This window comes from Pelobates fuscus, chromosome 7 (genome assembly GCF_036172605.1).
Source record: "Pelobates fuscus isolate aPelFus1 chromosome 7, aPelFus1.pri, whole genome shotgun sequence".
Lineage (NCBI taxonomy): Eukaryota > Metazoa > Chordata > Amphibia > Anura > Pelobatidae > Pelobates > Pelobates fuscus.
In genome coordinates this window covers 117181659-117197179 of record NC_086323.1, presented here as the reverse complement: position 1 = coordinate 117197179, position 15521 = coordinate 117181659, and the positions used below count along the sequence as shown (strand labels likewise).

At 39.4% G+C, this 15521-nt stretch overlaps 1 protein-coding gene across 3 annotated transcripts in view; it reads right to left on the bottom strand.

The window, feature by feature from the left end:
* Positions 1-9372: 9372 nt before the first annotated feature.
* PFKFB4 (6-phosphofructo-2-kinase/fructose-2,6-biphosphatase 4) overlaps positions 9373-15521 on the bottom strand; it is a 61960-nt gene continuing 55811 nt past the window's right edge. For 2 of the 3 annotated variants that reach the window (XM_063426496.1, XM_063426494.1), the window contains exons 11-15: positions 14756-14885; positions 13754-13816; positions 13553-13617; positions 12891-12963; positions 9373-10341 (exon numbers count right to left, since the gene is read on the bottom strand). In XM_063426496.1, the coding sequence (XP_063282566.1) occupies positions 10334-10341; positions 12891-12963; positions 13553-13617; positions 13754-13816; positions 14756-14885 (339 nt within the window). In that variant the 3' untranslated portion in view covers positions 9373-10333. The remainder of the gene's footprint in view (positions 10342-12890; positions 12964-13552; positions 13618-13753; positions 13817-14755; positions 14886-15521) is intronic. The other variant, XM_063426495.1, reaches the window with a different exon arrangement.

The window sequence follows — 15521 nt, the reverse complement described above, 5'->3', positions numbered from 1 at the left end:
GTCCACTTGGTAAAAGAAATTAACATTTATTGTAAATTAAACATAAGAACAATAAAATCAATTCATTCAATATACTCAAGTGCCAGTGTTGTTGTCCGAGACGCGTTTCGCCGATGTGTTTCGGCTTTCTCAGTCGGTATACATAATGCTGTTAAGTGGGAGTTTAAATATCCCTAACTGGAAGCCCATTGGAGGATGGCGTCCGTGATACATCCAATCGCGGCGTTCTTCCTGATGGGAGTTTGACAGACTCAGCTGTCAGTAATTTCTTCCGATAGTACGACGTCGTCACGCACGACGTCCCGTGCGGGTGACGTCATACGCGGAAGTGAAGTGTGTCCGTGTGTTCAACCCACATTGGTTGAGATGAAGTGATGCTGTATTGTTTCCAAGTGTCCCTTTCAGCTTCATGTAGTTCAGTAGGCATTCCATTTCGGCCATCTTGCCTGTTGGAAAATGTGCCTTCTTCTCCACACACATTTCTTGTTCGTGAAAAGTCCACAAAAAGCATCCGATATCACAGAATGTTCATTGGTCAAAAAGTCAATTAGGATGTGAGTGGAGATATAAAATGGAAAATAGGAAATACAGTATCAGATGAAATTATACTCAAAACTCTGGGTACAAAAAATGTACTTATAACCCTGAATACAATATGTATGAAAGGTGCAAACCACATGGTTGTCATGGTGACTATATATGAAAAATGCAAATACACACAAAAAAGGGCAATATTTAAAAATACAAATATAAAAAATGGAATGACTATTATGTAAAAAATGTAGTTTAGTACGCAACCACTTACCATCTAAAAACACTACTGAGAAATCATCCTTTTTTAATGAGGCCAATGGATTCTAGGGATGTGGGTCCTGCGGAGCTTGTAAAAGGACAAAAAGCTCCAAACGGATAATTAAAGAGTTTGCCCATCCCACAGAAGATGGCAAAAGATTCAAAATTAAAGAACTAATAACCTGCCACTCCACAAGGGTTATATATAAAATCACATGCCCATGCAAACTAACATACATAGGAAGAACAATCAGGACTCTAAATACACGCATCCAGGAACATATAAGGAATATAAGAAATGGTTTCGACAAGCACAGCGTTTCCCTACATTTTAAAGAAAAACACAATTGTGACCCTCATCTAATGGATTTTATGGGGATTCAGAGAATTTCCGTTAATTGGAGGGGGGGGGGGATTTAATGAAGATTATAGGTCAATCCGAAATGAAGTGGATTTTTAACTTGAACACAATGCAACCACATGGATTGAATGATGATTTTGAAATTTGTCACTTTTTATGAAATTCAATATTTTAGGATATATTTATATTTATGATTTTTAACAACATTTTTTACATAATAGTCATTCCATTTTTTATATTTGTATTTTTAAATATTGCCCTTTTTTGTGTGTATTTGCATTTTTCATATATAGTCACCATGACAACCATGTGGTTTGCACCTTTCATACATATTGTATTCAGGGTTATAAGTACATTTTTTGTACCCAGAGTTTTGAGTATAATTTCATCTGATACTGTATTTCCTATTTTCCATTTTATATCTCCACTCACATCCTAATTGACTTTTTGACCAATGAACATTCTGTGATATCGGATGCTTTTTGTGGACTTTTCACGAACAAGAAATGTGTGTGGAGAAGAGGGCACATTTTCCAACAGGCAAGATGGCCGAAATGGAATGCCTGCTGAACTACATGAAGCTGAAAGGGACACTTGGAAACAATACAGCATCACTTCATCTCAACCAATGTGGGTTGAACACACGGACACACTTCACTTCCGCGTATGACGTCACCCGCACGGGACGTCGTGCGTGACGACGTCGTACTATCGGAAGAAATTACTGACAGCTGAGTCTGTCAAACTCCCATCAGGAAGAACGCCGCGATTGGATGTATCACGGACGCCATCCTCCAATGGGCTTCCAGTTAGGGATATTTAAACTCCCACTTAGCAGCATTATGTATACCGACTGAGAAAGCCGAAACACATCGGCGAAACGCGTCTCGGACAACAACACTGGCACTTGAGTATATTGAATGAATTGATTTTATTGTTCTTATGTTTAATTTACAATAAATGTTAATTTCTTTTACCAAGTGGACTAGTGACTTATGCTGCTACAAGAAGGGAACTGCCACCCTATAATTGACAGTATACCTATACACTTGGAGCCCAGTTATAGGCTCCCAACAAGGTGAGAAGTGACTTGTGATTTACACCTTACTACATATTTTACCAAGGATTTCTTCACCAGGGCCAGCATTGCTTCCCTGTTTTCTCCCATTTTTTGTCTCCTATTTGAGGTTTCTCAACTTCTAGGAACATTCATATGGACCTTAACATCATCCATATTGCCTCCTGAAATTTGCAGGAGTAAGTGGTTTATCTCTTAAAGCGCTCCACCTCTGCACTATTTTTGCATGAATTTGCACAAGAACTACCTTTAAACCTGTATGGAGATTAATTGCAGACAGCAGCCATGAAAAAAATTCTATCTTGTTACTGTTAGTTTCCAACATGGTCATCACTTGTTCACTTTGTTGGAAACATTCACTGGTTCTGGGATATAATAACAGCCGTCTAAAAGCATAGATTCTTGCCTGCTTGGTAGAAAATGAGTGGGAATGCAGTTTCCGAATAAGGAGGGGTAATTGAGCTTTGTCTACAGTAGGGGTTCCCTTTTTTTTGTATGTGCCGGTGTTTGTCAAGGTGTGTGTAACGGACCATTTCAGCAGAAAAGGGGTAAAAATCCGTTTAGGCGATAATCCCCTTTTCACAGACAGGCACAGCTACTGTAAAATCACCAAAACTCACGAATTGGATATAGGTGAATGCATCAAACTCCCGAACCTCACGAATAGCTGCCAGCAGACGAACAGGAAAAGCATACATCAGCTTACACTCCTAGCAATCAATCTCCAACAGCATACAGTGAATCCCCCCAAGAACGAGACAAGGCTCCGTGTTGAGGGTCAAGCAAAGGTCTGTTTATTGAGGGCTACCTGCCCCTGTATTTATGCAGGTCTCCCACCTGGTGGACACTCCCCTAGGGGACCAAATGGAAGACTGTAACATAGACAGACATGTATCACATTACAGACTCTCAGAAGCAAAACATCCCCACAATGCATCCTGGTTTCCTCCCTTCTGCCTTGGAGATAATTGGAGAAGTAATCAAATTATCTCCCAGGACAAAGGCAAAACTCAAATACACATGTGGGGACCTAAATACAGTATTATGTTTTAAAATATATAAAGTTACTTGTTATACATTAAACATAGACATGTTACATATCCCCAGATAGCTCAGGTTTGAGTGCACATTATTAGGTGAATGGCACTCAGACCAACCGAATACAGTTTAATCGCCATGGAGCTAAAGTCTTTAATCACACGAATAGGCTCCATGGCATAGCTATCTGGGTTACCACAGTTCACATGAAACAAACTACCGTATGAACGGCTGTTCGGCTACATCCCCACGAATAGGAACCAGGAGACGGACGGCTCAGCGGTGTTCGTGCAAATAAGTGTCCGTTTATAGTTCCATAGTTTAGGTGCCGAACACCGCTGGCCGTACGGTACTTGTAAAATGGCCGCCGCCACGTGTTCGGTCGACGAACAAAGACCACCCTGCCTTCGTCAATTAAGCTGCGGTTAACCGCAGCTTCAGGGTGGTCAATTGGCGGCACACTCCAGCTCCCAGGGGGTCGTGCAATCGGCAGAAAAGGCACGAATAAGCCTTTCTGCAGGGAAAATAAGTCTTTTAATGTCTGGTCCATAGTCCAAAGGCAGCAGGCGGGCAACCAGGCTCCTCCAATGCAATGTGGCGAGATTGGTCTCGTCACATCGTGTATATCTGAATGAATTAAATATTCTTCTTAGCTACTTTGTTCTTTACATAGTTGAATATGCTGACTACAAAATCACACAACAATTAAAAAAATGGAAATCAAATGTTTCAACCCATGGAGGTCTAGATTTGGAGTCACACTCAAAATTAAAGTGGAAAAACACACAACAGGCTGATCCAACTTTGATGTAATGTCCTTAAAACAAGTCAAAATGAGGCTCAGTAGTGTGTGTGTGGTCTCCACATGCCTGTATTACCTCCCTACAATGCCTGTGCATGCTCCTGATGAGGTGGCGGATGGTTTCCTGAGGGATCTTCTCCCAGACCTGGACTAAAGACCTGGACAGTCTGTGGTGCAACGTGACGTTGGTGGATGGAGCGAGACATGATGTCCCAGATGTGCTCAATTGGATTCAGGTCTGGGGAACGGGCGGGCCAGTCCATAGCATCAATGCCTTCGTCTTGCAGGAACTGCTGACACACTCCAGCCACATCAGGTCTAGCATTGTCTTGCATTAGGAGGAACCCAGGGCCAACCGCACCAGCATATGGTCTCACAAGGGGTCTGAGGATCTCATCTCGGTACCTAATGGCAGTCAGGCTACCTCTGGCGAGCACATGGAGGGCTGTGCGGCCCCCCCAAAGAAATGCCACCCCACACCATTACTGACCCACTGCCAAACCGGTCATGCTGGAGGATGTTGCAGGCAGCAGAACGTTCTCCACGGCGTCTCCAGACTCTGTCACGTCTGTCACATGTGCTCAGTGTGAACCTGCTTTCATCGGTAAGAGCACAGTGCGCCAGTGGTGAATTTGCCAATCTTGGTGTTCTCTGGCAAATGCCAAACGTCCTGCACAGTGTTGAGCTGTAAGCACAACCCCCACCTATGGACGTTGGGCCCTCATGGAGTCTGTTTCTGACCGTTTGAGCAGACACATGACATTTGTGGCCTGGGGAGGTCATTTTGCAGGGCTCCTCCTGTTCCTCTTTGCACAAAGGCGGAGGTAGCGGTCCTGCTGCTTGGTTGTTGCCCTCCTACGGCCTCCTCCACGTCTCCTGATGTACTGGCCTGTCTCCTGGTAGCGCCTCCATGCTCTGGACACTACGCTGACAGACACAGCAAACCTTGCCACAGCTCGCATTGATGTGCCATCCTGGATGAGCTTGTGTGGGTTGTAGACTCAGTCTCATGCTACCACTAGAGTGAAAGCACCGCCAGCATTCAAAAGTGACTAAAACATCAGCCAGGAAGCATAGGAACTGAGAAGTGGCCTGTGGTCACCACCTGCAGAACCACTCCTTTAATGGGGGTGTCTTGCTAATTGCCTATAATTTCCATCTGTTGTCTATCCCATTGGCACAACAGCATGTGAAATTGATTGTCACTCAGTGTTGCTTCCCAAGTGGAAAGTTTGATTTCACAGAAGTGTGATTGACTTGGAGTTGCATTGTGTTGTTTAAGTGTTCCCTTTATTTTTATGAGCAGTGTATATCTTGCAAAAGATATTTTATGGTTTCCTCCATCACAGGCCATGTGCACTCACAACAGGTATGTGTGCGCTCCCTAACTTTAATTTTTAATCATAGAAATCATAGAAACTATATTAAACGGAAAGAATGTCACATAATACCGAGACATGCCTATGCAGGGGATGTCCTGATGCACTGCACTGACACTATTGTTTAGAACAGGTGGCACAAACTGTGCATGAAAATGGATTCCCTGTGTAATAATATGGCAAATGACCAGCAGCCTTCACGTTTTATAATACATTTCATAGACTTTAAATGATTGATTGCTATTCGAATACACATTAAACTATTTCTGCTCATGAAATTACGACCCGTACTCTGTAGAAATACTGGATATTCTCCATCAAATTAGCATCTCTGCTTGTGCCTATACAGCTGACATTTTGTGTGCTCCATTTTGTACATTGAGTTTGAGGAAAACAAATATCAGATTTAGTTTGCCCAGGTGAAGCTAGGTCTTCTCTTAAATATAGTGCAATCAATATTGCCAATATAAAAAAAAAAACACACCTAAAGAAACTGTATTGGACTCCTACTCACATACTAGTGAGCTTTAAGACCAGCTCTGAGTCAGTAGAGAGTTTGTATTTGAGATACTTGTTGCTTTCCCTTTAAGAGCTTTTGTAGTCCGTAACATGTCCAATATTCACCTCCACTCTTGCAATTTTCTCACAGAGAACCCTCTAGTGCGGATTATCCCAAGGAGGCTATTGCAATATACATTTAAAAAAAAAAAAAAGTAACACACTCACTGGAAAAGGAGCGTTTAAATGTAGCTCACATATCTAAGGCGCATTGACTCTTATAAGATGGCGCTTACCATCAGTAATTGAGTTGTATTTTTTTTTCCTGTGTGTATCAGAGAGATCACTAAGTATATTAAACATAAAAGCTGTATAAACTGCTACATTTGCATTTTTGTTTTAAAAGATATATATATATATTTTTTTATTTTGCACTATTTTTGTTCTGTGAAAACACTGAAGAGACCTCTTAAAGTAACCCGAACCATTGAGTGGTATGTTATACGAAGGGGTATTATTTGGGGGTTTGTAATAAAAGTGCTCTACTTATCACGTTTTCTATTTGCAAATGAACATGCAAGTGGATTGTTCATTTCAAGTACTATTTGCCCATTAGCAGCCAACGGGCAGTGCAAGGGTTAACCCACTGGTGACTGTTCAGCGCTTGCTAGTAATCCACCACGTTAAATTACTATTATTTTTTTAAAATGTAAATGTATCAAAATATCTATGGGAGTCAAGAACCCTGTATTACTATAAGAGAGGTTTTATATCCGACTATCCCCCGTACCAACCTTATTTAAACCTATAACTGGGCAACTATAGCTGTTTAGTAATAACAGGGGGCCTAGTTCCTGTGGGCTTGGATGGAGGAGGCAACGGAATCTGCAGTAAAGTCCAATAAAGTTTTATTTTGATTATAAGTCTGTTTTATATGGCTATATTCTAGAGGTATGTTTGACAGGTATTGATATTCTAAAATGAAGTTGTTTGTTTATTCTCACTTTATACAGGTTTGTTAGATAAGACTGTAATAATGTGATAATTTCTTACACAAGACTATGGTAAAAGCTGTAATGACACCTGTGATAGATCTAATTGGCCCCCTGACCGTCTCATTGTTGAAGGCACAGGCTCACAGCTGACTGCTTGTGTTTAGATTGTTGTATCTGCTTAGAAAAGCCATTGAAAGTGGTATAGGACTACAGTGTAACAAATGGAAAAACAGTTTCAGCAGCACCAGCTATAAAAAATAATTTACCATGTGTAAAAGTCAGCCCTATCAGCTTCCTTATCCACCACTGTTCATATTAAACAGGAAGAAAACCATAAACAGCGTCACTCTAGGCATTTTAACCATTTCAACTCATCAAAGTGAGCATAATGACTGGGGTCACCTGGTGCCATCTCCCCATGTGAAATCCATTTTGAAAGGTAGATTGTGATTGCCTTAGCCATACCAATTGGTACCAGCAGTCTACCAGAGTGTAAGCTCCACTGTAGCCATACCTCCACTATGGGCTAGGACAGGCAACCTTTGGCACTCCAGATGTTGTGGACTACATCCCCCATTAGCATTATGGGAGGTGTAGTCCAAAACATCTGGAGTGACGAAGGTTGCCTATGCCTGGGCTAGGACATAGGCAGCTAAGGGCTGTCATTTGGTCAAAACGTTTTAACCCTAAATGGACTAAGACCATCAGGGGACTCCATTTTCAATGCTTTCCTATGGGGAAATGAGCGACGCTGGAGGTCCTCACACAGCGTGAGGACGTCCAGCGACGCTCTAGCAAGGAAAATCCTTGCTAGAAATCAGGAAGTGACCTCTAGTGGCTGTCTAGTAGACAGCCACTAGAGGTGGAGTTAACCCTACAATGTAATTATTGCAGTTTATAAAAAACTGCAATAATTACACTTGCAGGGTTAGGAGTAGTGGGAGTTGGCCACCAGACCACTCCAATGGGCAGAAGTGGTCTGCGTGCCTGGAGTGTCCCTTTAATGTTTTATAAAGAATTATGGTACAAGTGTGCAAGCAATGGGTCCCTTTACGAAATAAAGAAATAAATAAAAGACTAGAAACACACAGATTGATTGTACTTTACTTTTGCATCCGAGTTTAAAGCAGCTTTGTAATTACAAACACAGTCAAGAAGCAATTTTGCATATGAAAAAGAGTATTACATTCCCAGAGAATAATTCTATCTACAGCTTTTGGACAATACTGCAGGGTCTGTATCTGACATAACCTCCACTCTGGAAGGGTGATCAAACAAGTTTACTAAATATACCCTAGGTAAGGTGAATCCATTAAGCATTGTGTTATGAGATTACTTGTTTGTTTGTTTTTTTTAATAACCAACACGAGTGTATATAAAAACAAAATTAAAAATAAAAAAAGTATAAAAACTCATGGTTTGAATGTATTCACACACTGCATGTATATATTATATATTTATTTTACTTATTTGAACATTAGTATTTAACCCTTGTTGCAATGGTGTTAATCTGCAAGAAAAAGACCTGTACATATTGCACACGTGTATATGATGAATACTTCCTCTTTCATACATGCAGAAATTAACAGATATCTTAATGCAGAGATAGACGGACGGAATAAGAAAAGTGATACATTTGTGCAGAGCGCCACCCAGTGGTGACTGTGCAGACATGGACTACAGCTGTACAGTAATAAAAGTCCATTGAACTTTGGAAACATTTTCCTGTTGTAAAGGCTTTGCAGACAAGGGTTTGCTGCGGTTAATCTTAGTTCACAATAGAATCCGGCATCTAAACTTAACAGACATTCTCGTTTTCACAAAAACAGGAGAAGACAGAGGAGTCATGCAGTGATTCTGCATCGCCTGAACTTCCTAATTTACTAAAGTATGAGTCGTAAGAATTTCAAGGTGTCTTTTTACAAATTTCCCCAAAATTCACAATTTTGTGAATAATCGTGTACAAAGCATAATAAGGACATAATGACGTCTCAAGCCGAGGATGAACACTGAGTGCCACGGAGTCTAAAGGCTATTGAAAGCTATTTGAAATAACCATAACCACTACCATACGCTGGCTGTGTGCAGAGGTTGTGACATTTCCTTAATCTCACAGCACATGCTCCAAGCAACAGCTGGTAGAACGCTCACTGAAATGTGAATGAACAGTACCGAGCAGATTTTAGACAAAAAATAAAATCCATGCCAACTCCGTTTCAAAAAATAAATAATACAATATTGCAATTGAGTATTTAGCTGCAGATTAGGATTATAAAACCAATACGAATTCATCATTATGCTGGAGATATCACAACCTAGGTTAATGAAACAACTCTACCCTACAATAAATATTCCTAATGCAGACTAGTCATTTTTTATTTCCATAAAGAACTACATTGTTTTCAGTCTTTCTTTCTTATAGTTTTAAATGTAGGAGGATTTCTTGCCTTATGAGTTTCACTTCATGGTGTCAATATCAGAATTAGCAGTCAGTGTGTCATTGCCTCAAACTTCACAATAGGTTACTTGATTAATGGCTGAGATCATATCAGCCAGCAGTCAAATTACACCCAGTGAGGACTGACAAAGGGAGCATGCATCTGATATTAATGCACCAGGAAGGGAAGCCTATAAGGTATAGATGTTTACATGTGCTAAAAAAACAAAAAAAAATAAAAATCAGTGAAACTGGTTTATGTAATCTATTTTACTTACACAGACTCCTTGTATGGGAAAAATTATGTTATAGACCAGGCATAGGCAACCTTCGGCACGCCAGATGTTTTTGAATACACCTCCCATGATGCTTTGCCAGCATTATGGGTGTAAGAGCATTATGGGGTATGTAGTCCACAACATTTGGAGTGCTGAAGGTTGCCTATTCCTGTTCTAGAATGTCAATCCACATCAGCTGACTCTAGAATCCCTCTCTGCAGTTATTACCCGGCATTGAGCTTTGTACAGATTGGTACCCAATGAACACAATACACTTGTGAAAAAATTCTGTTGATAGCAGCATAAATAATCGGCACTTAATGCAGTATTCATTTTTCATGTATTTTAAAGGGAGGGCAATTCCAATCCTCCACTAGTGCACAACTACTAAAAATGATATAACCATTGCTAAAACTTTCAAACAGGGTTGAAAAAAATGATCTAAAAATAAAAAATTGTATTTAAAAAAAAAAGTAAAAGCTTCAAATAAAATGTAGTTGGAGTGTTTATATTTGTAGGATGAGGATTACACCAAAATGTTGATTTTGTGGACAAATTATTGAACCCTTGAACTGCCAGGTGATTATGAACCAGAAAATGGGAGTGGCGGGTCAAGCCGAAGGCTAGAGGTGATTTGGCACAGTCTGCAATGCTTCTTCACTGGAGCGGCACACGTCAACATTCTAAAAATAAATAAATACGTTAAATATTAAGCACATGAAGCCATCACAGATACTAACTTAGAAATTAAATCTTATATGTTATAAATTAAATGCATGTGCTTTAAAGGAGATGTTCCACAATAAATATAATGTATCACCGTTAAACCCATCAATCTGTGTTAGTTTGGCTGTATCTAGTCAACAGAATAAAAAAAAAATGTATTTTTATTGGCATCACAGGAGGGGTGTTCTCTAGCTGGAATGACTTTTAGAACTTTGACAGACACTATTCTACCCTTGGCAATCACATGGATCATTCTTTTATTTTTAGCAAGAAGTCTAAACAAGCAGAGAGGTACATAGATAGAAAATAGTGAGAATGACAGTAACCATAATGCATACAGACACAAAGGGAACAGATACATATACCAGATTATTCACTAGAGTGAGCATTCTAAGTAAATTTCACATTTAAAGGAACACTATATGATCAGGAACACAAACATGTATTCCTGATCCTAAAGTGTTGAAATCACAATCTAAGGTGTTAAAATGACAACCCCCCACCCCATCTCCTTGCCTCCCTAAGTATGGTAAAATCTTACTTGTATTTAAGTCTGCAGCTGCTGCCTCTGTCCCCGATCTGCCTGCTTGCCTGACATCATCAGAAGTGGTGGCCTGAGCCAGTCACAATGCTTTCCCATAGGATTGGCTGAGACAATCAAGGAGGCAGATCAGAGGCAGAGCCAGCACAAGTCAAACACAGCCCTGGCCAACCAGCATCTTCTCTTAGATATTAATTGAATCAATGCATCTCCATGAGGAAGGTCCAGTGTCTCCATGCAGAGGGTGGAGATACTGAATGGCAGCGCTGCCCCAGGAAGCACCTCTAGCAGCCATCTGAGGAGTGGCCAGTGGAGTTATCACTAGGCTGTAATGTAAACACTGCATTCTCTCTGAAAAGTCAGTGTTTACTGCAAAAAGCCTGAAGGTAATGATTCTACTCACCAGAACAAATTCAATAAGCTGTAGTTGTTCTGGTGACTCTAGTATCCCTTTAAAGGTGCACATCACCTAAAAACATTTTTTTAATATAATGATCCTTTCATCAAGTATTGAAAAGGCCTAGATTTTTTTAAATAAACGTGTATAAATTTGTAAAAAAAAATTGAAAGTGAGAAAAATACATCCCTTTCTGTTGTATATGACAGGATCCTTCAGCCATATGCATACGCCTTGGGTCAGACAGTGTTGGAAACAAGGTGTATGTATATGGCTGAATGATCCTATTATATTCAAAGGGTATAAAACAGGATCAGATTTTCTAATTATTTGTTCTCTCTTTTTTTACACATATATAATTTAAACACCAAATTTATTTCCTTTCACAACTTGATGAAAGGATCATTATATCTATATATGAGTAGTAATGGTTGGCTGCACTCACGGTTTCTTTAAAACGTAACTTTTATTTGGATTATTAAGAGCAGATCAACGTTTCTGTCCATCTTGTGGACTTTTTTCATGATCCTGATGAAAGTCCACAAGAGGGACTGAAACGTTGATCTGCTCTTAATAATCCAAATAAAAGTTACGTTTTAAAGAAACCGTGAGTGCAGCCAACCATTACTACAATTTGGATACTGGAGCCTCGGTGATGCACCCGGTCATATAACTGTAGCCTGAGTGCAAGGTACATTTGGTTATATATATATATATAAATATTGTTGAAATGACAGTTGTCCTTTAAGGTGGAAGTAGCTGAACTGAAAATAAATTCTATTACTGAGCTATGCTTCCAGATTTGCTACTTTGGTCTCAAATTTAAAATGAATTTTGGTGAATAACTGCTAGAAGAGCAGACAGCTCAACACGGCAGCGAATATCCCTGTCTGGTGTAAACTTACCAACTTGCACATTTTCAGGAGTTTAAAGTGAATTTTATACTTTAGGCTCCAATAATCAAACTGGAAATAGTGGATTTTTCCAATTAAGCTATTGTGACCTAAAAAGCTCTGTTGAAATCCTAACAATGTACACATTACAAGTTATACAGTGAAGTGAGAACTGTCCGGAAATTAAAGGGAATTTCAAATTTGAGGCCAAAGTCGCCAAACTAGAGAGTTTTTTCCATTGGGCTGTTTTGGCCTTAAATTAGCAATTCACTGAAATCCTGGCAATTCTACCTTTAATGAATAATCCTATTGGTAAATAACCCTATGATCATCAGGACTCACGATTACGTGCAGCTTAACTTAAAATGATTCTCCCCCCCCCCCCCACTCACTTCCTGGACAGGTTCAATGCCTCGCCTATTGCAAGTCTCAATGCTTTAATTACCAAAATAACACAGATTGGTATTTGTAGAGAACCTTTAAAATATACAGAACATTTCCTTTAAACCTGGTAATTACAGGTTCATTATTTTAGAATTATTCATGTTTTGTTTGTTTTTTAAATAGAAATGTTGATAAATTGATTGCCTGAATTGCAAATTGGTGCAGGATTGGGATAATTTAATATCATGGACAGCTGTTTTAGAAGCAATAGATAAATTATAAAATCAGCACCCGGGTTGGATGGTCCGTGGGGATCGGGCACAGTAACCAGGGCAGCTTCTGATGGCCGAGATATATCTACGTTCTACAAGCAGAATCACAGGCACAATGAAGCACAACATCTTATCAATGCCGTGGCGTAGAAGTGATGGCTATAAAAGCATGGACTGGTAAAGGTGTGAGACACAATATAAACTGAAAGATGGATAAATGGTTACAATACAGTTAAAGTATTTTAATGCATTAAAACAGGATTCACACTTTAATTTGTACTTTGTGAGAGGGCTACGAATGAAGAACGAATGAAGAATGAATGAACTTGTATCTCTAGAATTGTGTTTTTATGGCCTTGCAGCCATCATGCACTGAGACAGGATAGATCAGGTGCAGTTTGCGCCATGTGTTAACCACAGATGTTGGCTGATCCAGGTGTATATCGTAGACCCTATTTTCAAACTAAATGTATGTTTAATATCCAAATACAGATCCCGATAAGACATTATTATTGGTATTTATATAGCGCCAGCTAATTCTGCAGCGCTTTACAATATTATGAAAGAGGGGGGGAAATTTACAATAAATGAGACAATTACACAGGAACAATAGGTAGATGAGGACCTGCTCAAACGAGCTTACATATATCATCCCATACAAAAAGTATGTTTAGGCCTTACCTCGGGCTTATTCCTATGGGTATTCACAGCTTCAACATTCAAATGGACAGGTTCCACTTTGCAGCCTTAGACATATATGGAAGGAAGCAGAGGAACAAAAATTATTATATATATATATGTTTAAAAAAAAGGTTTAACAATTGAACAGTAGGTGGCGCTGTTGGACAAGACATAATATAAAGGTAGTAATTCTTTTCTTACCATAGGCAATAGGTGTGAGTTTTAAAACGGTGTGCAGGGGGCATTTGAGATAAGGCAGCTCCTCTGTAAAAGAAAATATACTGGTATAGTGCTCATGGTCTAGCAGCTAAAGTCCAAGATGAAAGCATGCTTACATACATGTATCAACTTTATAAAATGTTTAAATTACTTTGGTTTCACAAGCTCATGGATGGCAATTTTCTAACATGGGTCAAGATTAGTAAAGAGGTAGCTAACGGTCAGGTCAGTTGGCAGTGTCTCAAATGATACTCCAGACTGGATTATATCATCCTGTTTTTATATGATTTAAAAAAATAATAATAATTGTATTTATTATTAAATAACGCACTGTAACCATGACTAGGCTGGGACATTAATCTTAGTCCTGCATCTCATATTTTACTAGGGGAATTACTAATCATACACACATTTATGGAAATAGACATGCACACACTCAGTGTTTCCCCAATTAGATGGAATGTGCAAGTGTCTCCCACTTCATTTCTATTGTACACATGGAAGCCACTTCTATTTTAAATGCAAATTGTGTGTATTGAACCTAGATAGCATACTGCTGTATATTCCCTGGTACTAATCTCTACACTTCCCATTGAAGGGGGAAAAAAGAGGCAAAGGAGGGGAAGTTACAAAAGTTTTGAGCTTTGTTTTTTAAAACTACTATTCAACTAACTTTCAGATACGCAGACGATTATTTTTCATGTTAAAGGTTTCTAGTTTTGCTTCCTTAAGTGTCCCTTAAAGGCAGGGGTTCCCAAATTAGTTCTCATGCCCAATTACCGTTCAAGCTTTATCAGTATCTCCACTGGAATAGAAAAGGGAAAAACAAATCATGGCCATTGCTGGATTGAGGACTGCTTTGGGAACTACTTCTTTAATGTATTTCCTCTTCTGTTTTTCCCATGTGCTAAATGGAACGCTCAAAATGTTCTCAGCAAATACTTTAATGGAAGCATCCAGATGGCTAATTGCAGCGGTCTTTACCTGCACTCTTATCTAGGAAGTATGCCAGCAGACACCTCATGACTGCCTGGTGACAGATAACCAAAACATTCTCTTGTCGCTCAAGCTCCATTATGACTGGTTCGAGACGCTGCACCAGATCTTCGTAGGACTGTAATGAAGCAAAATGGCATCCATTTAAAAAAATGGCTGCTATGGTGCAAAAGCAGCAACAGATGACAAAACATAACAGATTTCAGAACCAATAAAGCCTGAAAACTCCCTACCGTGCCTTCGATGACAGCTATCTAGTAAATGCTACAGAACATGGGAAATCTCACTACTTCTACATATCCCTGATCTCTGTTTGGAGTAAAACCAAGCTGTGAGAAAATTATATCATGCTTGAAAAATAATGAAAGAATAAAAAGCCAAAGAAAACAAATAAGAACTATCCCCAAACTCTTATATCTACAATCCAAACAGGTGTATTTACACATCCGAGCAAATAGGAGATATGTTTTTTGTCGAGACTAATCCTGCAGCCCTTGCAGCTGCAAGCAGTCTTTAACTTGACGTTTCTGGACCTCCTCAAGTATTGCATGTTCGCACTCCAAAAATATTTTAAACACCTTTTTTTTTTTTTATTGACAATGCTGAAGTAAGAAATCATTACCAGCTAAATGTTTGTTTTCAAAGTTATAACCACAATCTAGAAACAGATATGTCAAGATTCTGAAATCCGCAACAAACAAAATGGTGATTTTGCGTCCTTTCTGATGACATCACAGGTTGAGGTTTATAGACA